Source organism: Pseudorca crassidens, chromosome 10 (assembly GCF_039906515.1).
Source record: "Pseudorca crassidens isolate mPseCra1 chromosome 10, mPseCra1.hap1, whole genome shotgun sequence".
NCBI lineage: Eukaryota > Metazoa > Chordata > Mammalia > Artiodactyla > Delphinidae > Pseudorca > Pseudorca crassidens.
The window spans coordinates 41,770,341-41,797,855 of NC_090305.1; the positions used below are offsets into that span (position 1 = coordinate 41,770,341).

At 45.3% G+C, this 27,515-nt stretch overlaps 1 protein-coding gene across 2 annotated transcripts in view; it reads left to right on the top strand.

Moving 5' to 3' along the window:
- LRRC1 (leucine rich repeat containing 1) overlaps positions 1-27,515 on the top strand; it is a 127,551-nt gene that overhangs the window by 53,810 nt on the left and 46,226 nt on the right. For both annotated transcript variants that reach the window (XM_067753436.1, XM_067753435.1), the window contains exons 3-4: positions 19,255-19,333; positions 22,392-22,481. In XM_067753436.1, the coding sequence (XP_067609537.1) occupies positions 19,255-19,333; positions 22,392-22,481 (169 nt within the window). The remainder of the gene's footprint in view (positions 1-19,254; positions 19,334-22,391; positions 22,482-27,515) is intronic.

Sequence of the window (27,515 nt, forward strand, 5' to 3'; positions counted from 1 at the left end):
TAATTGAATCCTGGAATTGTACGGTTTTATGTCACTGATCACATACAGGCCTAGTAAACACACACACACACACACAGACACAGACACAGACACACACACGATTCTGTTGCACTGTCACAACCTTCCAGTGAGTGACCCATGTGCAGGAAATTCAGATGTGTGCCCCCAAAGAGGAAGGGTAGCCTCCTTTCCACACCTGCACGGAAATGTGTAAACCCAGACACGGATCGACATGATGGGTGGCCACCCATTTGCTAACTGCATAAGACCTGTGCAAGTATGCATGATTTTTTTTTTAATTTGAATTTTTAGAAACTGGTTTAAAGTATAATTTGAAAACAAGAGTTTTATGTATGAGGGGTGTTTGAGGCGCTTGCTCTGGTGAACATGGGGTCCTGAAAGATTTTCAGGACAGGGGTCACCATCTTGGATAAGTTATTTCAGTTCTCTGTGTCTCAGTTTCTTCATCTGGGAAATGGTATTGTGACTCTTAAAAGAGGCTGTGTGTGTAAAGGGCTTAAAAACATGCCTTGCATGTAATGAACACTCAGTGTTGGCTGCTGGAATTAACCCTGTTATTGTCCTTTGTTTTGGGTCATGAGGATCTGCACTAGGACTGTGAGAATAAGCATGCAGGGCAGGGGTGAGGACACGAGCACGTCTGAAGGCTAGAGTGACACAGGGAGCTTTCTACCTGAAGTGATGTCTAGATACTGTGTGCCTTACGCTAGGCATTGTGCTGTTTCGTCACACCCGTATTTTATCTACTCAATACACCAATCTTGGGAGCTGGGTAGAAGCATCTCAGGATGACTGACGAGGATGAGGAGGCTGGGGCTTGAAGAAGTTGTGGTATGCCTCCAAGTTGTATTTCTAGTTAGTGATGGAGCTGAAATGGGAAACCCAGAGGGGTGGCACTTTTCATTATTTGGGGAACATTGAGCATGATAAAGGTAGAGCTGATAGTTCTAGTCTATTTTGAGAGAAAGAATACAGGCAATATTTATGACTAAGTGCTCTTTGCATTTGGAGATGAAAATAGGAAAAAGTCATCCTAAGAGAGTTAAACTCATGAAATTCTACCTAGTGAATGAATTCAACCACCAGTAGAACTGGTCCACCCTATGAGGTGATTTGTCCATCTTTTTTTTTTTTTTTTTTTTTTTTGCTGTACACGGGCCTCTCACTGTTGTGGCCTCTCCCATTGTGGAGCACAGGCTCCAGATGCGCAGGGTCAGCGGCCATGGCTCACAGGCTCAGCCGCTCCGCGGCATGTGGGATCTTCCCGGACCGGGGCACGAACCCGTGTCCCCTGCATCGGCAGGCGGACTCTCAACCACTGCGCCACCAGGGAAGCCCGATTTGTCCATCTTTTATGTCCAAAAAGGAAATATCATCTAATGAAAGAACATAGGGCTTTCTTGGGATGCTCTGATGTGACCCTTCTGAGGTCATCGTTGTGCTGTCTTGGCAAAAGACCGGTGTGTTGCCAGAAGCGTAGAACAAGGAAAGCCAAAAATGAAGACTGTATGGGGCTTTACCTTTGAAAGAAAAGTAAAGAGATTAGACAACGTGAACGTCCCAGGTCCCTTGGAAGTAGGTGTGGCCCTCTCCTATGGATAGGACTTTGTCTCTAACTGCCAGTGGCTAAGATCATATCATGTTCTTTTCTCAGAGTGTGAATATTCTGCAAGCACTGTGATGGGGCGTTTAATTCTTGAAAAGGATGCTGAAGACAGGTGACACGCTGACATGTTGACATCAGTACCTGGCTCCATCGGCATACAGATCGATCACTGGTCCCACGTGAATTTACTTAGCGTGGCACACATTTTCATAGCCTTATCTTCTCTGAGCACACTGTCACTGACCTGGCGACTGGGTGACTCACCTGCTTAACCCACCGACATTCATCTCACCCATGGAGTACACCTGAGGCTCTGCCTGGGCTAGCCAGCAGGTTTCCCTCTGGGAAATTCTTCTTTGCAACATAGAGTAGCCCCAGTTTAGCTGGTGTCCTTTTTTTTCCTTTTTCCTCGCTGTACTTAAAGTGAATTCCATTTGACCTGTCCTTGAGAAGACTGGGGAAGGGTAGAGCAAGGAATTATCAGGATCGTTGCTTTTCCAGCTTATGTGTTCTAAAGCACATGTTGCTTGTTGAGAATTAATAATAAGGAAACGTAAAGAAACACTGTTGAAAAACCAAGAGAACTGTGTGAATCTTTATCCCCAGAATACTTACTGAGGGCTTACTGTGTACGAGCTGTGAGGCTAAGCAAGTGCGTCGTGTTTTATCGCCTTTAATCCTCAAACCACCTCCAAGAAGGAAATTTGCATCCCCCTTTTTAACAGGTGAGAAAACCGAGTCTCAGATTTAAAAACCTTGTCTTTGGTGGCAGGGTGAGTGAGCAGTGGATCCAGGTTTGTTAGATTCCAGATCACAGTTCTGTCTCCCCAATAGAAAAGTGTCATATCTTACTACCCAGAAATAGTCATCATTAATGTTTTTATGTATTCTCTTCATCTCTTTCCTTTTCATAACGTGCTTCACAAAAATTGGGGTTATGCACCACATAGATATTTCTGTCTTGCTTTTGTTCACTTCACATAGGTTTGCGAACATTTCCCAAACCTTTATTGTTAAATATTTAACTGTTTTCACAAGGCAGATTCATCAATAACTCTTGCCTTTTCGTCTTTCTGGAGAAAACACGAACTGATCTGTAACTTTAATGCCAACAGGAAGCTACAGGTTTCAAAGGTAGGATTGGTGTAGATAACCAACAAGATGGAGAAATTTCCAGAGGATGTGATAAGTCAAAGGCAGCCAGACAGAGTGAGGTAAGAGGTGAGTAAGAAGTTTAGAAGTCTCTACCTGACTTAGGATTCTCGTGCTGAAATCAGTCAGGGAGACACAGCCACCCCCAGGGCCATGCGGCTGCAGAGAGAGGGACACGGGAAAGAACGTGGGCAGAAGCAGACCCAGCACTAGCGCTCCGCTGCTTTTGAGGTTCTGTGAAGCAATCAGCTCCGTGTTTACCTAACATACGTTTTGTTTGTGAAGGTGCTCAGTGGAAGTGCTATTGCACGTTAAGGGTTGATGCCCTGGAGTGTTTAACTTTGCTCTTCACCCTTTGTTTGATGGCGTTGCAGGATGTGAAAGCATAGGCTTCCTCCATTCAGTGGGGTGGATGAGTGGTAGACCAAGAGGAACAAGGGGGCCTGAGCAAGGTAGACAAACATGAGAGGGCCAGGTGCCAATGACTCCACACGCATCCCCAGCAAAAGGCGGCCTGGAGCTGGGGAGTGGGGTGGGGGAGCCCCAAGTAACACCACAGAGGCCTCAACTAAGTCGGGGTGGCAGCAGGCACCCCGGGAACTGAGTGGGTCACGGGTGTTCCTCCCTCCCTCACCTAACTCGGGCCTTCATAACTTTTTTTAAATTTAATTTTTTTTTTTTTTTTTTTTTTTTTTTTTGCGGTACGCGGGCCTCTCACTGCTGTGGCCTCTCCTGTTGCGGAGCACAGGCTCCGGACGCGCAGGCTCAGCGGCCATGGCTCACCGGCCCAGCCGCTCCGCGGCATGTGGGATCCTCCCGGACCGGGGCACGAACCCGCGTCCCCTGCACCGACAGGTGGACTCCCAACCACTGTGCCACCAGGGAAGCCCCTAAATTTAATTTTTATCTTGTATTGGACTACAGTTGATTTACAATGTTGTATTAGTTTTAGGTGTACACTTAAGTGATTCAGTTACACGTATACAGCCATCCATTCTTTTTCAGAGTCTTTACCCATATAAGTTATTACAGAGCACTGAGCAGAGCTCCTTGTGCTTTACACCAGGTCCTTGTTGGTTGTCTATTTTGATATAGTAGTGTGCATATGTTAATCCTAAGCTCCTAATGTATCCCTCCCCCCGCCACGTTTCCCCTTTGGTAGCCACACATTTGTTTTCTATGTCTGTGAGTCTGATTCTGTTTTGTAAGTTCATTTGTATCTTTTTTTGTTTTTTAGATTCCACATGTAAGTGATATCATATGTTATTAGTCTTTCTCCATCTGACTTACTTCACTTAGTATGATAATCTCTAGGTCCATCCATGTTGCTGCTAATGGCATTCTTTCATTCTTTTTAATGGCTAATATTCCATTATGTGTATGTACCACATCTTTTTCATCCATAAGTCAGACCTTCTTATCAAGGTCCCTGCCTTGGGCTTTTGTCCTGGACCAGTCAGCCTTTATATGTGACCCACTGGACCGTGGCAAGGAGGTCTCCCTGTAGCTCGTTGGCATTTCCTAAGCAGATGGTCTTCTGGAGACCTTCCCTGCAGCCAGCTGAAGTTATTCTTATTTCTAAAATGCCTCTTGACTGTGCTGGCAACCATTCTGACCTTCCTCAGGGATCCAGATGGGAAGAGAGAAACTCAGATAAGCATTCTAAATAACGGCAGAGTATTTCCAAAGGCCCAGCAAAGCACTGGTGAAGTCTTGGCCGGAACGCACACTTCACTGAGATAAGGGACAAGGGAGCAGGAACAGAGTTTTAGAATGAGTTGTATTCATTTCCTGAATTTTTAAACTAGCACCAGGTATTCGAGTTCTGTGCTAGGAGCCAGTGGTAGCTGGCTAGTGGTCGATTGGTGATGGCTCTCAAGGGATTTAGGGGACAGGAATGAAAGGCCCAGGTCCATCTGCGATGACAGGACGGTGTCAGAGGTGTGCCTGAAGGAGCCCAGGGTGGGGTGGGGTCTCCGTCATTCCTGGGGAAGGGAAGAGTATTAAGAAGACTTCCTGGGAAAGATGACATTTACTCAAGCTCTGAGGAACAAGTTGCAGGTAGAGACGAAGAAATGACAAGAAGGACAAGAAGGATGTTCCTGGGCAGATGATATAGCGTGTGTGTGTGTGTCTGAAGGTCTGAAATTTGGGAAACGCAAGGTATTACCGTAGCGCATGGCAAGAGACGAGGCCGGAGAGAGGTGGATGGCGGCGGGATCACGGGGGCCTGTGGGCTCGGCTAGGGAGTGTTTTCTTGAAACCCGGGGGGTGGGGGTAGGATTGGCGCTGTGAAAGGGTGTCCAGCCGGGGCGTGACTCCCAGGTCTCCCGGCACCAGCAGGGAGCATGGGGTTGAATGGGGGCAGCCTGGAGGCAGAGGCTAGGCATCCATGTGGGTAATGGAGAGACTGGAGGGGGGGGGCAGGAAAAAGGGAGATACTGGACCAGGCGTGTGGGTGACAGATGGGGAGGGGATGTGTTGGATGTGGAGGAAAGGGCGAGTGAGAGGTCTGCGACTGGGATAAACTCCCACTTCCCACCGTGGGGAGACGGGAGACGCAAGACAGGACAGAACTGAGAGCAAAGATGAGGGGGAGATGCCTTTGGAAGATCCCAGTGGAGGTGTTCGGTGGGCAGCTGAGTATCAGGGTCTGAGGCTCAGGGGAGGTGAAGGTTAGGGAGGCATCCTTGTGCAGGGGATATCTGGGGCTGCGGGAATGAAGGGCAGGGGCGTGCAGGATGTCACCATTTAAGGCAGAGCAGAGGAAGATCCAAGAAGGAGTGGCGGTTGGTCTGCTCAGCAGTGCTGGCTGGTGTCATAGACAAGCCGAGCGAGAGCGTGGCCGACTGCCACCACGTCAGACTCCCCGGAGGACTGACCTCACGGGTGGAGCTAACGCTTGCAGATCAATGGATGGAGTTGTCGCCACAGGTGAGACGGTCCAGGCACGGCTGCGGGAAGGCAGGACCTTGGGGAGCACCGTCGTGAAAGGACCGATGAAAAGGAGCCTGAGAGAGGCTGGGAAGGAGCAGGTGGAGAAACGGGAGCATCCCAAGACCTTGCCTGGGAGCCAGATGCGGGAAGCACATCCGGGAAGGCTGCCTGGAAAAAGGGGCTGGATGGGCAGTGAACGTGGGCTGATTTGGCATCTGGGAGGTCATCTGTGACCGGAGAAGCAATGCCCGAGCGGTTTATGGCATTCATTGCTTGTTGTTTTGTGCCTTTCTCCGGACTCTCTTTGCGAGATCAGAGAAGTGCTTGAAAAACACCTGCAGCCCCCATTTCCAGGAGGAAACAACAGCCATCACGGTTTCCTGCTGGATCTGCCAGTTCTAAGGCACGGGAGTGACCCTGACGTGATGTGTGTCTTGGACGGCTGACCGTGATATAATTAATGGAGGAGTTTCATAAGTTGGGTCATAATGTGTATGGGTTTGATGGGTGTCTGGCATGGGAATGAGCCGTCTCAGGCACACCCAGAAGGCAAAAGGTGGGGGAAACCAGTCACCAATATTCTTTTTTCTGGAGTCTGGTCATCAGCGATGGTTGGGATGAGAGTGGACTCTGGCATTTTAAGCCTGGTTATTCCATGTTAAGTGTTGAGGACCACAGACAGTGTTTCTCCTTCTACGATCCTTTAATGGTTGCATTTACCCATTGTATTTCCAAGTTTATTTCACCTTGGGATTTTTTTTTTTTTTTTATAATTAGGAAAGCAGTATATGGTTCATTATAAAAAGTCAATGGAGGCAAAGTTTAAGTCATCAACCTGCCCTTCCCACTCACAGGCTCTCCCTGCCCTGGTGAGGTTGCCCGTGTTGGGTGTCACACTACACTGGGCTTATTTTTATGACACCTCTCTTCCCCACTGCATTTTAAGATCATTGTGGGCAAAGGCCGTGCCTCACCTTTGCCTCCTTAGCTTCTGCAACATAGCCTGACATAAGTCACCAGGGTTCACCAAGTATTAGCTGCGTAAATAGTCTGATATAGGGACACGTGAATGAATAGGGTGCTCTCTTAGGCTTTGCCCTTGCTTCCGTTTTAACTTCAGAGAGAAACTGGATACAAGAGGAGAGCCCCTGTTCTTGTCGCTTTTTGATTTGTAGGAGCGCTTATTCTCTGAATGGTGCTTTGTAACAAGGTGCAGGGTCTGCAGCCCCTCTATCCAGCCTTAGGTGCAGATTTCTTGAATTATGTGAATTAATCAGTTCAGAAACTGGTAGATGGCTGGCAGAGAATCAATGAAATGTGAGGTTTAGCACTTCCATGGCATTATAAGGTGTGATCTTTATAACGGATTTTAAGTTCTTGAAAAGAAGCACATAGGAACTTCGAGAAAATTTTATTGTGCTTTCTCTGCATGCCAGGAGCTGGGATGTTATCACAGATAGAGCAGAAGGAAGAATCCTGTCCAAGAAACGACAAGCTACAGTCTCGCCGCAGAGGCCTACAGACCATGTGGGCAAAACCATGCTTGTAGGTGTAAAAGGGAGGATGGAGAAAAAGATGACAGAGTCCAGCAAATCAGAATGTCCTGCTGACCATCAGACCACAGAGAAAGGGGATTTCAGATACGATGGGAGCAAGAATTCTTTCTACCTGGAAAGTTAGACTTTGGGTTTTGGTCTTCCTTCCTTCACTTGGAGCAGTGTTTCTCCAGGTGGGCTCTGGGACCGCCTACGTCAGAATCTTTGTTAAAATTGCATATTTCCCACCTTCCCCAAGGACTACACGTTCAGAATTCCCAGAGCAGGATCCCCGGAGTCTGCATTTTAATCTCCAGGGAAACTCATGTAAATTAAATTGGAGCCAGGAGCCACTCATTTAAGAACCTAACCGTAACCATAATTTGAAAAGATACATGCACCCCAGTGTTCATAGCAGCACTATTTACAATAGCCAAGACATGGAAGTGACTTAAATGTCCATTGACAGATGAATGGATAAAGAAGATGTGATTGATATATCTATCTATCTCACAGATACACAGATGTATATATGTATACCCACACACACACATACACATATATACAATGGAATACTACTCAGCCATAAAAAGAATGAAATAATGCCATTTGCAGCAACAGGGATGGACTTAGATATTATCATACTAAGTGAAGTAAGTTAGACAGAGAAAGACAAATATATGATATCACTTATTTGTGGAATCTGAAAAACAAAAGATACAAATGACCTTATATAGAAAACAGAAATAGACCCACGGACATAGAAAACAAACTTATGGTTACCAAAGGGAAATGGGGGGGAGGGATAAATTAGGAGTTTGGGATTAACAAGTACACACTACCATATATAAAATAGATAACAAACAAGGACCTACTGTATAGTACAGGGAACTGTACTTAATATTCTGTAATAACCTATAAGAGAAAAGAATCTGAAAAAGAATCTGTCTGTATATATCTATATGTCTGAATCACTTTGCTGTACACCTGAAATTGTTACTAATATCATACCTTTTCTACAGTATTTTTTGGAATAGCATAAACATGTTTTTGAGCCCTTTTTAGAATACTTTTGCACTCTGTTTTCTAGTTTAACCTCTTTTCTTTTTAGGGTTAGTGTTGAAAAAGTGTACTTGTATTACAGGTAGAGGGAGTTCTTAAAAATTGATTTTATCTAAAAATGGGAAGGAGGCCGTTAATTAGATTCAAACAGACCCCCTTTGCATCTTTACCCCACCTCTTCCCCCTACTCTTGTCCCCATCTTCTTCCAAACAACACGACAGCTTTACTTTACCTCCCATCACTGTTCTGGCTCCCTTTGAAGCAGTCTGATCAAGCAGGCGCTCAGCGCACGTAGCCTTACGTGTTGTACGCTGGGCTTCCGTCTAAGAGCAGAAATAGCTTTACTCTGGAGGTGGATGGTGGACAGGAGCTGTGAGTAATTGTCGGGTAAGTTAGGTACCACACGAACACAGCCAGGGCCTCATCATCAGTGGGCCCTGACCTGGCTGCATCTTAGATTCACCTGAGGTAGGGTTTTTTGTTTTTTTTTATTGCCATATAGTTGATTTACAATGTTGTGTTAGTTTCTGGTGTACAGCAAAGTGGTTCAGTTATATAAATATATATTCAGTTATAAAAATATATATGTAAATAAATATGTTAAAAATATATTCTTTTTCAGATTCTTTTCCATTATAGGTTATTACAAGGTATTGAATATAGTTCCCTGTGCTACACAGTAGGACCTTGTTGTTTATTTATTTTATATATAGTAGCGTGTGTCTATTAATCCCAAGCTCCTAGTTTATCCCTCTCCACCCCCTTTCCCCTTTGCTTTCTATGTCTGTGAGTCTGCTTCTGTTTTGTAAATAAGTTCATCTGTATCATTTCTTTTAGATTCTACAGAGAAGTGCTATCATATGATATTTGTCTTTCTTCCTGGATCCCACGCAGGCTGACTTACTGCAATCTCGGGCGATGATGACACCAGGTGATTCTGATGTCCGTTCAGGGCTGAGAACCAATTAGGTTAAATGCCTCAGTGTTTCTCGGGGGCTTGAAGACCCTTTTACTCTGCATCTCCAGGAGAGCTGGATTAAAATGCAGATTCCTTCTCCAGACCCTAGACCCTGTGAATCCGTTGGCTCGGAGTGGGCCCAGCCCTTTCATCGAGGAAGCGCTCCGAGTGGTTCTTCTGTTCTGTGAAATTTGGTAATCCCCAGCCTCTGGGATCCTCAGTGTTTTTTTTGGCCCCGGGTTAGGGATGTGCCCTGGGAGGGGCTGGTGGGAACTCTTGACCCTCAGCGTTCTGGCGAGTTCCTCTGGGCCAGGAGGCTTCTCCCTGCACTTGTGGAGAACACACTGTCGCCCCCAGCCCTGCGCCCTGTCCTCTGTTCTCTGTGTTCCACAGAGCGTGGCTTTAGGAGTCTGAATGACTCACCCCAGCCTGTGGTCTGTCAGTTGGCAAACACCGTGTGTGGTGTGGTGGTGTGAGAGGATGTTTATCTCAGCTGACGGTCACAGATGCTAACTGGAAAGGTGAAGTACACTTATAAAGGTGTCACGAGCAGCACGGGGCCAGACCCACAGAATCCACGTGCAGGGGGACCCTGACCCCAGGTGCTTATCTGCAGTTCAGGGGAGGGAAAGGGTGTGCAGTCTCAGAAGATGGAGGAGCTTGGGGGGAGAGCAGAAGCCTTCATTTCTGGATCATAGCTTCCTGGATCCATTGGAAGACCTCATTTCCCTAGAGAATTTTGGTGCATAGATACCAGGAGTTGTGATTTTGTCCATATTAAATGGGAGTAATTAAAATGAGCGGTAATTTTGAGTGACTGTTAAAATAGCTGATGAATACAAATATTGTTTTTTGGTTTCGATATTTAGTTGCTGTTATCTTGAGGTTTAACTAGACATTATTTCAAAATCCTATATATTTTATTTTGGGAGGAGGGCAAATAGAAAGAATGCCAAACTGTCCACATTCCCCCCAACCCCCCTTCTCATTCGGTATGAAACCTAACATTTACTTTTCTGTAATTCTTTGTTTCCGGTGAATTTTTTTTTTTTTTTCCAAAACAGGAGAGCTTGTATCTCGGGACATATTTGTGTTTATTGAGCCAGCTCTGCTGGGGAGGAAAAGCTGAGGAGTAAAGGTTATTTTTGTAATTGTGGCTGGAATTAGGTGAAAACCCTCTGGGCTGGGAAAATTTGTTCCCAGCACAAGTTACCAAGACTCAAAATAAAACTTTGACAAAGGGCCCGTGTCCCACCTTCCCCATGCACCACGCAGAGGCCATGCCAGCCTTTCTGCCCTGCACTGTCTGTTCCCATTTTTCCTTCCAGATGCTGGAAAGGCTGCTAGGGCAGGAATCACGTCTTTTGTCTACAGAGGCCGGCTGCCTCCTGGGCGAGTCCCTGGGTGTTGGAATAATGTGATAACTGAGATGGTGCCTTTGAAAACAAAAAATGTCCACTTCACATTATTATTTTTTTCCCTGCACACCCTGAGGAACAGCTGGGGCAGCAAATGCAGACTGGGATCACGCGTTCATACTGAGCCTTTCTTGACAATCCCGGGTATTTTTAAGCAGGATGGTATCAGGCAGCCAGCAGTCAGCCAGCCCGTTTGGCACACAGGGCCCTGTTTTACCTGAGCAGTAAATAGTCCTCAATGAAGCAGCATGATGTACAGAGCGAGCCTGAAGTCATAGCATTCAGTATTTCACCATGGCCCGGCAGCATCTCTTTTCACGCGCTCATTCTGTTCACAGCTGGTTGTTTAGTCCTTGTTGTGTTTGAATCCTGTCTTTGGCCAGGCCTGCATTCATGGTGTTTATATGTGACGGGATCCCCCTCTCCATGCCAGGGTGAGCCTCCCGTCTTCCCTGCCCACTGCATGCACCTCGTGGATGCGGGGTTCACTGTTTGCTGAGCATGTTTCATGTTGGGGGTTTTGTCACTTGCCTCTGCTGTGGGAAGGGGCATCTCCCAGCCTGTGGACTTCTCCCTCGTCTGCACCCGCGCCTCCAGGTGCCCCTTCCGTCTTTCCCTGTGGATGTGGACAGGGACGGGGTTCTGAAGCCTCCACCCTCAGCCTCCCCTCGGCCCTGCGTCCCCTCCGTGCTGCCTTCTGAGCAAAGACGGGCATGAGCACCCACGCTCCTTCATCCTACTTCTGTCTGCCTCTCCGCCCACCCCGCAGATGTCCCAAACAGAAAGATCAGACCCAGGCGCGCTACAGTGAACTTTCCCCTTGACCTTGGTTTTCTCCTCAAGCCATAACCCCCTCCTTCCTCTCTCCCCTGGATTGCCAGGCCTTTTGACGGCACACTCCGAAGTCTCCAGGCTCGCAGACTTTCAGATGTAATGGAACAGCAGGATTTAGTTTAGAGGGATTGTGACACAGGATTGCTAAGTCTTTATTTTGGTAAGAACTCATTGTCATTGAGTAAAAAGCCAGGAGATTTCGAGGCCGCAGTCAGGCTATAATCTCGGATTAAACAGAGCCCAGAGGACAGTGACCCTTGTCAATACACACATCTGGCTTCATGGTTGGAAAGTCGTGCCACTGTCTCCCCGTTTCCCCATGTTGCTGGCCAGGAGCCCCGTGTCTGAGACTGGAGTTGGGCAGCTGCTATATGCCCTCCGTTCCTCTCTGTCCACAGGAACCGGCAGGCGACCTGGCTTCTCCACCTTTGCGGTTTGATTCCCCTCAAACCACTCTCTCTGTTGGCGCCTCTGGACGGTGGCAGCAGATCCCTGCGGCCCAGCCCGTGTCCCCTACCTGCTGGCCTCACCATAGACCCACCCCCTCGGGGACCCCTTTGCTCCCTCGACCTCTTGGCTTTGCCCCCAGCTGCCTGTTGGGGGCTCTCACAACAGAGTTCACCCACCCTGTCTCTGGGTGAGATGACTGCCCAGGCCTTTCTCGGAACCGCGGGCCTGTATTCCCACCTCGTCTGTCTCCCCAGGTGCATTTCCTCCAGCATCTCTTTCTCCAGCACATTTGGAACCAATGGAATCTGACTGTCCTCTTCCTCGCTGTGAAGCAGATGGACCCGAATTTCAAAGCTCTGCTCCTCCACACGTGAGCACAGTGACCTTGGGCTGTTTAGTTAATGTTTCCAGGCCTGCTTCTGCATCTGCTTGCGGGACCACCACCATCCATCCCACTCTTTGTTTTTGGGATTAGATGATGCATGAAGACCCTCAGAAAGGCATCTCTTCTTATCTGGGGCCACACGGTCAAGTGGTGTAACAGGGTTCGGAGGAGTTCCTCTTTCAGACCTGTACCTGTCACTTCCTGACCTTGAGTCTGTCCCCTGCTGTTCTCTCAGTGCCTGAGACCTGCTACTTGTGTCCAAGGTGGCGGTGACAACAACTGTCAGGTGACCGACTGCAAAGGGGGCTTCTCAGAGCTCCAGGCAGTGGGGAGCAATTTCAAATCTTCCTCTAAAGTAGAAGTACTGTGCTAAAAAGTATAGGTGTATATGTGGTTGAAGGGAGGTGTGTGTGCGCCTGCCTCCATGGCGGCCAGCACTGGCTGGTGGGCCCTGGTGCACATCTATTCCCAGGACAAGTCTCGAGGTGGCTTGTGGAATGTCACCGCAGAGGCCAGGGGAGGTTAGAGTCTGGTACCCGGGTGCCTCTGGGACGGCCAGGTGGCTGTTGGGTCACCTCTGCCCCTGGATCTCTGAGGGCAGTTCAGGGGTGGCTGTCGTTGCCATGGCGCCGTTTGCTTGTGCTGTCTTATTTTTTGTTTGTTTCTGATGTGGTTTAGTATCAGTGATGCGTTGAGGTACTGCCCTCAATGCCTGACGGTTCGTGCAGCTGCACATTTCTCTGAGATGGGATACTGATAACAAAATGCTTAAGTAGAGACTCAGTTCCCTCTGTGCTGACAGAGGTCTTGAGGACAGTTTCCCCTCTGGTCTGAGTGTGTCGGGGTGAGAGGAGGGGGGGACCATGTGCCCCAGACCCCACACGTTGATAGAAAAAGTGACAGAGCCAGCCTGTGCCCCTCGGGGGGGAACACCTCCCCCCACCTAGCCCTTTACATTTGTGTACTTTACCACGTTACCCTGTACATCATCTCATCGTACCTCTCAGTAGCCTGGGGTGGTGGACAAGGCAGAGGAGGCCAGCAGCCCTTTGCGAGGAGCAGGGCCGCCCGGCAGTGAAGGCATCCCCGTGCGCAGGGCCTGGAGTCTGTCTCTGGATTCCAGGCCCAGCGCAGTTGGTAGGTAATTCAGTAGTGTTGCACGCCTGCTGCGGGCCTGCAGACTTTCGTTCTGTTTCGCATTTCATGATCTCTTGGTGGAGAGAGCCTCGCACTGTAACTGCGGACCTCAGACAGGTCTTGAACCCAGGAGAAGAGATGCTGTTTATATAGAACCAGAAGAAATGCCAGTGAGTAACTCAGTTATTCAGAAAGAACTTATTCCACTGCACGCAGGGGCTGCGATCATAGACTGGACAGGCCGTTCGTGCACCGTTCTCTGTGACAGGAAATGCCCTGGAAGGTTCTAAACTCCTTAGAAGGAGTTAGAAGGAAGGTCACACAGTCCAGCCTGTGTCTATCCCAAGGGGGGCCCTGAGATGGTGATAGCTTTTCAGGAAAGGGCGTGGTCCACCTTGAGGCTTCTGGGCATCGGATTCCTTATAGAGGATTGCAGGCTAAGGCTCTGTATTACTTCTGAGGATTAGGGGGCTGGGGAAGGTGGAACCCCAGCCTGATATGTTAAAAATGGATGCTGAGAAAATAGGAGGAGTGCCAGGAAGGGCAAGCACTGTCCTTCTAAATCGCTTTCTAAATGACAGTATCTGCGGTGAAAAGTGTATTCTCTCTCCGAAGCCCTTGGGCTCATGGTGCCAGGATGGTTGTCTGCTTGGTGGTGGTGACGATTTTTGGCACTGCAGAGTTTAGAACTGATTGTCAGTCGCCTGTATACAGGTGGTAGTAATGGTTATATTGGTAAACAACAGACTCAGTATTTTTATTTTTGAAGTGCAACCACATCTCACTAACTCAAAGCAATTCTGATTCAGAAATGATGGTAGTTTAGAATGGATCTGAATTGAAGGTTATTTTAAGAAAATTGTAGGGAAGAGATTACTTAATTTTACAATCATTTTCAGACATTTCGTAAATATCAAATTTTATTCTTGGACGTATATAAGACAAAGCCAGTTTAAATACATGAAAAATATGAGTAAAGATTTTTTTGTTTGTTTCACCTTATATAGAAGCTTGAACTAAGCTGAATGTTGGCAGCTATAAGTTTGGGGGTGCCTTCTTTAATGAGAGGAAAAACCTCATGAGTTATTTCTAATATTTGTATGTAAATAGATGTTCATTCAGGGTTTTATTCCTTCTCGGATGGAAGCAAAAGCCCTCTCAGGCCTCTCATCTCTATTAATAACGCCACTCGTCTTCAAATTATTCGGCCTTCATTTGTAGCAACATGGATGGACCTAGAGATTATCATACTAGAGTGCAGTAAGTCAGACAGAGAAAGACAAATACCATATGATATCACTTATACGTGGAATCTAAAATGCGACACAAATGAACCTATCTGTGAAACAGAAACAGAATCAGAGACATAGAGAACAGACTGGTGGTTGCCAAGGGGGATGGGGGTGGGGGAGGGATGGAGTGGGAGGCTGGGGTTAGCAGATGTAAGCTATTATACGTAGGATGGATAAACAACCAGGTCCTACTGTATAGCACAGGGAACTATATTCAATATCCTGTGATAAACCATAATGGAAAAGAATATAAAAAAAGAATACATATATGTATAGCTGAATCACTTTGCTGTACAGCAGTAATTAATACAACGTTGTAAGTCAGTTATATTTCAATAAAAAAATTATTTGGCTTTGAATGGAAAATAGTGGTCCTCTCTACTGATCCCCCACCCAGTATAAAAAAGAGGTCCAGTAGAGTGTACCATGTGCTTTTATTTGTGTGACTCTCCTTTATTCTTTTGCAACCCTAAGCTGGAGCTGTGATTATCCCTCTTTTAGAGAAGAGGAAACTCCTTGTCTGGCAAATTAATTGTAAACAGCTCAGCCTGGCATTGGTAGTCTTCTGTCAAGAGATTTCTCCGGCCTCCTCTCCAGACACCCGCAAACTGATATCCTGAAGTTCAGGCAAACTGTGTCCAGGGCCTACCCTCTCCCCACTTTGCATCCAGTGTCACATTCCTGCCTATGCTGCTCCTCTACTCTTATTTGGTTCGAAGTGTAAGTGTCCTTCTTTGTTTCATTTTCTCCCTTCTCTGAACTTCTGCAGCACTTAAGGTATGATATACTGGTATTATTTGAAAATATCTGTTGATGACCCATTTTACAGATAAGGAAATTAGGCACAGGTAGGTTAAATAGTTTATCCGAGGGTGCAGACCTCATAAATGCAGAAAAGGTTGGTGGTCAGCCTTGGCCTCATTGAGAAGTGGTTTTTGTCTATAGTTTTTCATATGTTTAGTCTTAAACCTCACATTTGTCCAGAGCAAAACACTTGGAAGACAGTTAAAGGGGATTGCAGCTGGGAATAACCTGCAGCCTTTATACTATCTCTTGTAAGAGATCTGGGACCAAGCAGTTTTCTTACTAGTAAAACAGAGATAATACCCACCCTACAGGGGCTATTTCATGACTCAGATTAGAGAGCAACTGTCTTTGCAGAGATTTAGCAATGTGAGTTTCTCATTTATTCATTCAGTACCTGTGGGCTGTTTAAGCTTAGTACAGTCACCCCTCGGCCTCCGTGGAGGACAAAAATACCAAAATCCGAGGATGCTCAAATCCCTTATGTAAAATGGCATAGTATTTGCATATAACTTTGCATATCTTCCCATATCCTTTAAATCACCTCTGGATTACTTATAATACCTATTACAATGCAAACAGTTGTAAATACAATTTAAATACTGTATAAATAGTTGCCCAATGAGGCAAATTGAAGTTTTGCTTTTTTTGGACCTTTCTGGAATATTTTTTTAATATTTTGATCCACAGTTGGTTGAATTCCCAGATGTGGAACCTGTAGGCCGACTGTACTATGTCAGCTTTGGGGAAACAGCAACAGACAAGGCCCACATGGTCTTTCTTCCCAGTGAGCCTAGAGTTCAATAAGGGAGATTGACCATCACCAAACAATTATTTAACTAAAACTGTAACAGATTTCAGGAACCTGAGAGCACGGGGATCCAACTGAATCTTGGGGCCCAAAGGAGGTGTCCCTGAGGGTGTGATATTTTAGCTAAGTATTTAAGAAGGAACAGACGTTCCCTTCCTTAGTTTTCTGCTCTGATAATTTCAGTAATTTAAAGCAAACCAGTAAGCAGGACTCTTCTAGCCACACTGTTGCCTTCCTTGTCTAAAGCTCTTATTTTTACAGGCAAATACCTTCTTTTCAGTTAAATTAGCAACATGCGTATGGTAGAAAGAAATGGTCTTTGGAGTTGAGACCTATGTTCTGTTTGCCGATCTTGTGTACAAGCTGGTTTGCCTAGGGATGGAATGTCTTCCTACAAGGCAGCTCTGTCTGGACTGGGTCCAGCTGTGTTCTCTGGAAGTTGCTGTTGTTACCCTCAGATACCCTGACTCCAGACCAGCCCCGACCAGAGTTCATGTGTTCCTTGGTAGGCCCATCTTCCTGAGCTTCAGGGATGTTTCTGATGGTCTGAGAAATATTAAAGACTTCTACCAAATTGATGTGCCTTTCCTCTTTCTCTGTTTCCTTGATCTTTTCCTCAGATCAAGCAGAAAGCTGCTGTACAGTGTGTGTGTGGGTGCCAGCTTGATCTTCCCTAGCACTTGTGAGGTGACGGGTGCAGCCCTTGCACCTCTTTTTTCAGCCTTATAAAAACTGCTCACTAGGACCTGAAATGGTGGCCGAGGAGGGACAGTCAGGAGTGCAGGGCTGACCAGCACCTTTTACCTGGGCAGGCCTCACACCCTGGATAGCCGTGCTGGTCGTGTAATGATGGATGGATGTACCTTTGTTCGTTCCTTCTTTTGTTTTTTCGGTCTTTTCCTTTTTTTTAAAATTGAAGTCTAGTTGATGTACAATATTGTATTAAGTTATAGGTGTACAATATAGTTATTCACAATTTTTAAAGCTTATGCTCCATTTATAGTTATTATAAAATATTGGCTATATTCCCTGGGTTGTACAATATATCCTTGTAGCTTATTTTATACCTAATAGTTTGTACCTCCTGCTCCCCTCCCTCTATACTGCCCCCCACCCAACTGGTGACCACTAGCTTGTTCTCTATAGCTGTGAGTCCACCTCCTTTTTGTTATATTCACTAGTTCATTCTTAATGTGGATAAGCCATATATATATACACACACACATATATATATAGTGTATGTATGTGTACACATGCATGCAACATGTATGTATACACACATACATGCACACATGTATGTGTACATATGTATGTATGTTTGTGTGTATATATATGTGTGTGTGTATGTGTATATATATATATGTATATACTGCTATCATATTTATGAAACTAGGATCATTAATAGTATGTATTCTTCATTACCTTATACGACCATGCAAGGCAGAGAATTGTGTGAGGCAAATGTTACCACAAATTTAAATATTTGCAGCTTTTAAATTTGTACTTGGAGCTTTTATGTAGCTTCTGATTACTTTGTGGTGTTGGAGCAGGGCATCCATTTTTCCCTTTATTTCTCCCGTCTCCTTTTCACCCCCAATTTAGAAATATTTGGTGTGTTTTGGCTCTGCTTGCCTTTGTCGAGCTGGTGGAAGAAATGGCATGGGATCAAGAGAGCCTTTTCTATTTTAGCCCTTCTTAACATTAGTACGTCCAAAATAAATGTATTCTTGAAATTAAATGCTATGAACTAACCTTTTCCAGCCCTGAAAGCTGTAACCTCAGGGTTTAAACCAAGAGAAAGAGGAATTTAAAATAGCATTTTTGGTCATTTCAAGAATCGCAATGTTTAGTGGCAGGTAAACGTGGGGAAAAATATTCAGCCTCATTAGTAATCAAAGGAATATAAAAGAAAATGTTGCCAGACTATTTTACCAATAACATGGGCAGTTTTTCAAATGTAAGAGAAAGAAAGGAAGAAGGGAAAGATGTTGAATCGGGTGGTGGAAGTATAAAGGTGTACCTGGCCCCCTCGAAGGCAATTTAGCAGTATTTATCAAGTGCTGCAGAGGTGTTAGTGCCTCTGACACAGTGATTACACTCTGGGAGCTTAGCCTAAGGAAATAACCAGAAATGGACATAAATATAATCATAACGTTAGGAACTTGGAAACAACCTAAATGTCCAACAACTGGGGATTGGTTACATGAAATATGGAAATGTGTGCAGTGGGCTTTTGTGCCACTAAGAATGGGAAACTATTTGGAAAAATAATGACAGGGGAAAAAGTTTGTAAAATAACATAAAGTGAAGCTTGAACCTAGTATTTTGAAATGTGATCTATTTATACGCACACTCTGTATGTGTGTCTGACAATTGAAAACATACATCAGAATAAAATATTGTCTCTGGGTGATGGGAGTGTTGGTGGTTTTTTATTCTTCACTGGAGTTTTCTGTGTTTTCCAAATATGCCTATAATCAGAAGAAATTCCATAATTTTAAAATGCATACTTCAGAATACTTTGTACTGATATAACCATATGAAAACATAGGGGAAATAAAGCCTACGGGGAATTACCAACCGAATGCCCTCAGTGAGTTTTGATGAGGTGATGGGACTTGGTGGGGTGGTTGTTTTTTATGTTTTTCTTGAACGTGCTTCTGTTCAGAATATATCTTATATTAGGAAAGCAAATGTAAAATAAATGTAGAAAAGTACTTTAGGAATCCATGCCATGTTTGAGCGGAGTTAGTACTTTGTAGATATTCCCTTGCGACTGTGGTCCATCTTGAGGATGATGAAAACTGTTAACAGTCGTGGTCAGTGATAGACATTTTCTTTCCTTCTGCAGATATTCCTGAAATTCCAGAGAGCATCTCATTCTGTAAAGCACTACAGATCGCTGACTTCAGCGGAAACCCACTGACTAGGTAACCTTTCTGCTTGCTTTTCTGTCCATGGTACTAAGGGTACCCTTTTTGAACACGGGGACGTCAGGAGCCCCTCCTGTGGCTCCTGGCTCAGTCGTGAGCCCACTGACCAGTGGATTCCAGGCGCCTGTGTTGCCAGAGTAACTGAGTTGATGCCCAAACAGCAATGCAGGGACCAGCCCTCCAGAGTCCATTCTAGATGTCTCTCTGGGCCAGGTGGGCCCATTTATAAAATTTCTCAAGACTCTGTAAGCAACCTCGAAGAAAGGAAAGTACTCTTCCTTTCCTTTTCATTCCCTTTTTTTTTTGTTTTTTTTTAAAGTGTCTAGAAAAATTGAGATTGAGTTAAAATTTGGGATTCATCTCATCTGTCTCAAAATTGCTTGGATCTTCTTGGGTATGGAGTGCTGGGGAATGCCCTATTTCGTTTTGTTTTTCCCGTATCTGCTTATTTTTAAGAAGTATAAATATGTCTTAAAAACAATTCTGGTTTTTGTCTTTTGAATTTTAGTTATTATGTTACTAGTAATATTTATTTTTATGAAAAATAGTACTCTAGTAGGCTCTAGCCTGATAGCTTTCTAACTCACCACCGTTGTCATGTCTTGTCCTCTTTCTTAACCATCATCCGTACGGTTGTCCCTCTTTCTCAAACCTTTCTGTAGCTCCCCGTCCCTGTAAGATCAAGTGGGAGCTCCTGGTGTGCTGTGCAGCCTCCCCACCGCCCTCTGTCTGACCTTGGCCGGCCTTTCCACCTGCATGGCCCTCAATTGCCTTGTCTGATGTTGTGGCCTCTGTAATAAAGGGCTCCAGGTCTCTGATTTCACTCCCCCTCGTTTTGACGGTGCCAGCCCTTTCGCTCTCCTTTAAGATGCAGCCTGAGCGTCACATTTCTTCAGGAGGCCTTTCCTGACGACTCACCGAGGCCCCTCCTCTGGGCCCTGTAACCCTCTCTGCGTACTTTTCTCATAACACTCGAAACCTACACGTAAATGATCACTTTGACCAAGGCCCGCCAACGAGATGTATCCCTCTGTCATTTACGGTTCTATCTGCAGCCCTACTGTACTTTCTGGAATGGAGTGAGCCCTCAGTGTTTGTTGAACTGAACTGAGCTATTTGTGCTCAAGGCAGCTCGTAGGGTTGGGCAGCTGGGAAATATTATGCTGTTCTGGAGTTTTTTTGTTAACTCTTCAGTTGCTTAATCCTCTTGTCTACTTCTTTAGTGTTTTTCCCCTAATGTCTGCTGATATGTGACTTTATCATCATTTCAAAACTCTCTTGACCAGAACACACTGCATCGTATGAGGCCTTACTCAGTTTTCACCCTGGACTTGTTTTTGGCAGGTTTCTTAAAGGAAAGCCGTTTTAATTTGGCAGGTGTGCTCTTTTAAGAATTAAGACGATGTCTGTGAGTTGAAGGGACCTTAAAAATTATTCAGCGTGGCCTAGTGATTTTATGGCTGAACAAACTGAGGCTCCAAGAGGTGAAATGACCTTTCAAGGTCATGCAGCCTCTGAGCAGTAGCTCAGACTAGCTTTCCTCTCTCCCGACCTTAAGTCTGGCCTTCCTCATCGGGTCACATCACTAGTTTGGCTCTTAATGTTAAGAGCCAGTGAAAAAAGCAAATCAGCCATTTAAAGATACAATTTCCTTATATTTACGATCATTTTAGCTAGTTTTAAAATTATATATAGTTTCTGGTAAAAACTCAGAACTGTTAAGTTGCATCTTTTGATATATAAATTAAAAAAATCTTAGCTCTATTACACTATGGAAGAGGTTGCAACTTTGTAAAAACCATTCCTGAGAATGTATTTCATCGATTATGAAAATCCTAGTTAATACTCTTGTCTTTCAGGGCCTGCATTTGGTTTTGAAGTTTGGAATTACCTGTATTAGATGTCAAACAGCATAGGAATTGTTTTTTAAAAAAGGAACCTAGAGGGGCTTCCCTGGTGGCGCAGTGGTTGGGAGTCCGCCTGCCGATGCAGGGGACACGGGTTCGTGCCCCGGTCCGGGAAGATCCCACATGCCGCGGAGCGGCTGGGCCGTGAGCCATGGCTGCTGAGCCTGTGCGTCCGGAGCCTGTGCTCCGCAATGGGAGAGGCCACAACAGTAAGAGGCCCGCGTACCGCAAAAAAAAAAAAAAAAAAAAAGGAACCTAGAAAGAGGAAAGAAATGAAAGATTCTAATCTAGAGACTATCACTAAGGCAAGAAGTCCTCACCACCCCCTGCAAAAAAAATGAGTTATGTGTTCTTTTCTCCATGTTAGCAGATTTATGTATAAGCATTTTAGATGCAATGAGATGTTTTTTGCTTTCAGTTTGTGTTTTTTCGTCTCCAAATACTAGTAACCATAGAAATATTGAAAGTAAACTTTCTTTGCAGGTATTTAAATAATACTTTTGTTTTGAATCCTCACTCTTCAGTAGCCTAAGGGAAGTATACAGAATTTCTCTTTGTGTAGAACGTTGTGAAACATATAATCATCTCACATGATTGGCATATTAAATCAAATCAAAAGAAAAATATTAAGAAAGTAGCAACTGGCTGTCAGCTGATCAATTGTAAGTAATCCGTAGCTTTGCTCTGGGTATTGTAAGCTACAGGAAGAAAAAAACAGCAAGCAACCCTCTTGTGTTTTATTGTAATATTGTGGACTAAAATTTCTATTTTCTGTTCATCAATAAAGTATTTTCACTCTTAGGCACTTTCAGCTTCAGGAACTATGTATCATTTTCTTTCATAGCCATACACTCGGTAGGCTCACAACATTGTTTCTCCTTTATTCTTACAGCTTGAATATCTTTCCTCTCTAATTATTTCTGGATCACCCTGTCAGCAAGTATTTATCATACCCCGGTACTGCTAGGTAGACCAGGTCCTTATTTTTTTCCTTATAAATAGAAAGACAAGACAAATATGCCATACATAAAGTAATTTTAGGAGGTGATTTCAGTCAGCATACAGAAGAAGTCTTTATATTTATGTTAGTATGCACCATATATGCACTTCTCTTTTTCAACTATAACATTTTTTTTTGTTTGTTTTAGATTGCCAGAAAGCTTTCCCGAATTGCAGAATTTGACATGTCTTTCTGTAAATGACATCTCACTGCAGTCTCTGCCTGAAAATATTGGCAAGTAAGTTTTTATGTGAAGTTTGCGTATACAGGGTGAAAGGGCGTTTATATCATCAACTCCACTTCCTTCGCTTTTACAGGTCTTGTTTTTCTACTCAGAAAGCCGTTTAGCCAGTCTTCAGTATCTCCCTCAAGAAAGATCATGCAATATCTCCCTCAAGGAAGCCTCTGCGTTTTTGCATCCAGTTGCCCCTAAATTTTAATGGTTAAAAAGGATGCTGCTACTTGTTACTAGTGAAAAACCTAATTTGTTTTGAAGTTTTCTCTAAACTGATGGATTCCAGAGTAGTTAATTGAAGCGAAGTAGCATGTGTTATATAGGTGGTTATTAAATACTGTCAGAAACGACTACTCGTAGTAATTTCATTGAAAACATAGGGCATGTGCCCTAAACAGCAGCTCTGACAGCGTTTGTGTGCCGTGGACCTGGGAACAGGGAGTTAGGGTGGTGTGTCTGGAGAGCAGGTGTGGTGTGTGTGTGTGTGGGGGGGGGGTGGGCTGGGGAGAGGGGTGGGATGGGACAGGCACGTGTCCACGATGCTGGCTCGGAGGTCGGGGAGGACAGCCATGTCAAGAAATAAAATCCTGTGGAGAAACTGTATCAGTGTTCTTTTGCACATTCCCACAGATGAACTGATTGATAGAATTATCTTAGTAGGTCTTCTCGTCTTCTCCATCCCTTCAGGACAGACATTGGCTTAAAGCAGTCTGGTGGCTCATGCTTGACCACTTAAAAGCCCACCGTGGCCAGCTGACACTGGTGGACCGGTGTGTCCTGCCGTCATAAAGGATTTCTCTCGGCCTTACCCGTCCTGCCTAAGTTCTAAGATAAAACAGAAGCTCGCCTTTTGGGGAACTGCAGTGTATCTGGGTCTGTTCTGCAAAGGTTCTCTTGCCAGACGTCTGAAGCCCCCTGCGTCCCCTCCTTGCAGGAGGAGGACGGCTGGCTGCCCTGTTTCCGTCTGCAGGTCTCTGTTCCTCCGAGGTTCACGCTGATGCTTGGACCCTGGGCCAGCACATGTGCTGATTAAGAACTGTGCCCCTTAGCTCTCAGGAAGGGACAGAGACAAGAGGGTCCCTGAGTTCATGGTACCCGTTGTGGAGGAAATTAACAGTGTTTTGCCATGGATTTCATGCACTGCACTCTTGCTGTGTCAAGTTTCATATATTTCTAATTAATATAATAGCCACTGAAATACTGCTGCTGCCCTCCTCCTGCCCCTTGGGGTCTCTGGAATCTAATTCCCTTGAGACCCTCCTCCACTCTCCCCGGCCTCCCACTGGCCTGATGGCTGCCCCTTCCATCCCCTCATTCATGTCTTTTTAAACAGGTTTCATGCTTTGAGAGAAAATATGTTCTTATTAAACCAGAGTTCCCTCTCACTCCCTACTGCATTGTTTTTATGGAAAATGTTACTTAACAATCCTTTCAGGATAATTTACAATAGTCTTTATGCCACTTTTCTGTTAATATCTATGTTTGTTTTTGTCAACGTTCAGCGTTTCTTGTGTATCTGCTTTTTTGATCAGTAATAAGGGCAGTTTTTTGTTTTGTTTCAAGTTTAGATTTAATCAGCTTGTGTTATTATTACAGCCTCATATATACCGCTTGTTTCCAAAATAAAATGCCACTTTGAACTTGAACCGTGTGGTGAATAATCACCCAGAAAGTAAGAATATTGGTTAGAGGAGTGAATCAACTGATTTTTATTAGGTCAGCTGGTGAAAATTAATGGGAAACGGGACGTTTCCTATTCCTGGTTTTGTTACCGTAGCAAGAGACTCCATGGTTTCTTCCTGTTGGACTTAGGGTTTATGTGTCCGTTCTCACTTAGTAGAAAGAAACGGAGAGCAGACTCCTCCCTGGGGAAGACTGGACCCCTCTTGTGCCCTGGACGGTGCTGAAAAGGCACTTGAAACGGCTGAGTTGGTGACTGTCCAGGAGATCTTCTGTTTGCATAAGCATACTGTACTTTAAACAAATAGTTATTTGACACTTACCAACTTTCCTCTTGGGAGGGACTCTTCAGTTTCCCGAAGATTCCCACATGGTTGCTCGGGAGCATTTAACCAAATATTTAGTAACCAGAATACTTCTCAGAGACAGTATGGTATCGTAAACAAGGCACAAAGATCGGGTCTTACAAAAAATACGAAAATGACATCGAATGGCCACTTGCATGACGGATACTCACTGTTGTCTCTGTGGATTCTGAAGTGGAGGTTTGGGCATAAATTAACCCTGCCGGTTTGGTCAGATGGGGCAGCTACCTCAGCATTGGCCTTTTGAGCCTCAGTTGACGATGGGATCTCGGCGTCTCCTTTCGGCACCTGGCACAGCACGTGGCCTTAACTGGGAGAACTGTGGGTTTCTCCAGGATCGGGTGGGCGTGTCCCGCCTGGAGGAGAGAGCCCAGCCTTTAGGACAGGCAGCCTTGCAGGGCCTCAGAGCTGAGGGCAGCCTGTCCCATCCCGTGTGATTCGCTGACGGCAGTTTGAAGAGCATTCGGGCGTTGATGGCAGAGTTGGAGGTGGAGTCCGGCACTCCTGGCCCCAGGCCTGCTTTTCCCCCACTCCACCCCCATCACTGTAGGACAGCCACCTCCCGTGGCCCTGAGGGGCTCAGCGACTTTCTCCTCATTCCCCTAGCGACACCTAACAGTCCATTTTTTAAGTAGTCAGGTCCAAACAACTTGATAAGCATTTTTGTCCTAACAACCTAGCAGCTGTTCGAAAAAGTAATAGTATACATTGAAAGACTGAATGTTTGTATTTCCTTCTTAAACATCCCCAAATCTGTGCTCTGGGAGGTGGGTTACCCGATGGGCACCTGCCCAGCTTCTCAAAATACCATGGCATTTCCTTTTCCACGTCCTCGGCGTTCGTCACCGCTTTGCAAAGATGCACTGTCCTCGACAGGCGTGCAGAGGTCCCGTGAGTTTGCCTCAGTGCACAGTAGCCCGCTGCCGGCGGAATTGCTGAATGCACTGTTTGGGTGCTTGGGAGTCTGCAGCATCAGCTGTTGGTGATGAGCAGCAGCCAGCATCGCCCAGGTGGTTCATGTTCTACAGGGCGTGGCTACGTGCCAGGTAACCGTCAGTGCAGTTACCTTGATAAAGCAAGTCTCTCAGGTAGTAGAATCTTCATAATACTTGTGGCAAGATGAGAAATGATCAGGAAAATCTTTTGAACCACAGAGAGTTATACGGGCTACTTCGTGCAAAAGCACACATTTTTCTTTCACTAGAATAAAAGTGTCTCAAATTTGCTGACTCTTTTCTGTGATGGCCCGTGAGTACATTACTTGGTCCTTCAAAGGAAAGGTGATACCTAACAAAGAGCGGGAAACGAACTCACCTTCAATGGGTGTTTTAAAACCCCTTTGTTAAAAATAGAAAAATACACCTTCTGATTAGTCTTTATGAGCAAGTGTTTGATGTTGGGGAAGATGGGAATTTATCAGCTGAATTTCAGCAAAGACCTTTCCATAATCAGAAGAAATTTGAAAAAATTGGTCCTAGGGTGATTTAATAAGTGCAGCTGATGACACAGTTCTTGGATCAGTGTAACTTTGTGAGGTGTCTTTTTCACCTGTTACAGCCATTAAACAAGTATCAAAACAAATCATTTAGAATCAGTTTTGTCCCCAAATGTAAAACAAAAGATTTACTACATAATACAGTATTTTCAGTCTCATTGCTTTCACTAATGAGAGCCAGAAAGATTTTTGTATCTTTAGTAAAATATTTAAAAATATTTTTTCTTTTGTTTTATCTTCTACTTAAATTTTTTTGGTTTTATATATTTTATAATGTGTACAATATAATGGCACATAGTGCTTCTATATATTTTTTTTAAATAAATAGAAGGATTAGGAAGGTTTACTCTTTTTTTTTTTTTTTTTGCTGTACGCAGGCCTCTCACTGTTGTGGCCTCTCCCGCTGCGGAGCACAGGCTCCGGACCCGCAGGCTCAGCGGCCATGGCTCACGGGCCCAGCCGCTCCGCGGCATGTGGGATCCTCCCGGACCGGGGCACGAACCCGTGTCCCCTGCATCGGCAGGCGGACTCTCAACCACTGCGCCACTAGGGAAGCCCCTGAAGGTTTACTCTTAAACGTGTGGGGACCACCACTCTAGAGCAGACTGTTTGGGAGTCCCTTAAGCCAGAGACCAGTGGTTCTCAAACTCTGCCTTGTTGGGCCCCTAGGTGTTCCCGGGAAGTCTCTGCCGGGAGTTGTGGAGAGTGTGGACCAGTGCCCTGGTTCGTGGTCTCTGCTGGTCCCTGTTTGTACCACCACAGCTCTGCTATTAGCTTTAAAGTTTTTTTTTTTTTTTGTATCGGTGTTCCATATAATATTTTCATTTAAAAAGTCTGCTGTATATGTGTTTCACTCGAAGTTTGGAGACCCCTGTTTCAGATGCTTGGTGGTGCTTGTTTATTGTAGCAGCATGCATTGGGGAGTTTTCACTGGGTTATAGATCCCGCTGAGCTCTGCTCAAACCAAGCAGAGAGCTTCAAAGCCTTTTATGAAAGTGAACTTCAAAATTCTTTACCTGCCTCCTCTCTTTACAAACTGGCTGAGGTTTTTCCCCACCTAATGGTTGAAATTCTGCCTCTTTCATGAAACCTCCAGTGATTGGAAGAGGTGAAATAGATCCCAGACTCAGATTCCCTGACCGCCCCTCCCCTCCCCCCACATCGCACACACAATCAGCCCTTGAGTGCTTTGTCTGCGCACAGAAGGCTAGTTCAGTGTTTGATTGTGTGTGTGTGTGTGTGTGTGTGTGTGTGTGTCTGTTAGCGTGTGCACCCAGGCCACCTTGTCTCCTGTAGCCGTGGGGCTCTGGGTCTGAGACCCTCTTTGTGTCTCTACTGACCCTGCCGTGGCTCTGACACGCTGAACAAGTTCGTGGGACAAGGTGCACAGTGTTACCTCCTGCATGCTGCTGGTTTCCAAGCTGACATCGTAGATGATCCAGTTAGGTTCCAGACGCTTTGTGTTGGGACCTCGTTAACCTGTTCCTCCACTGTCAC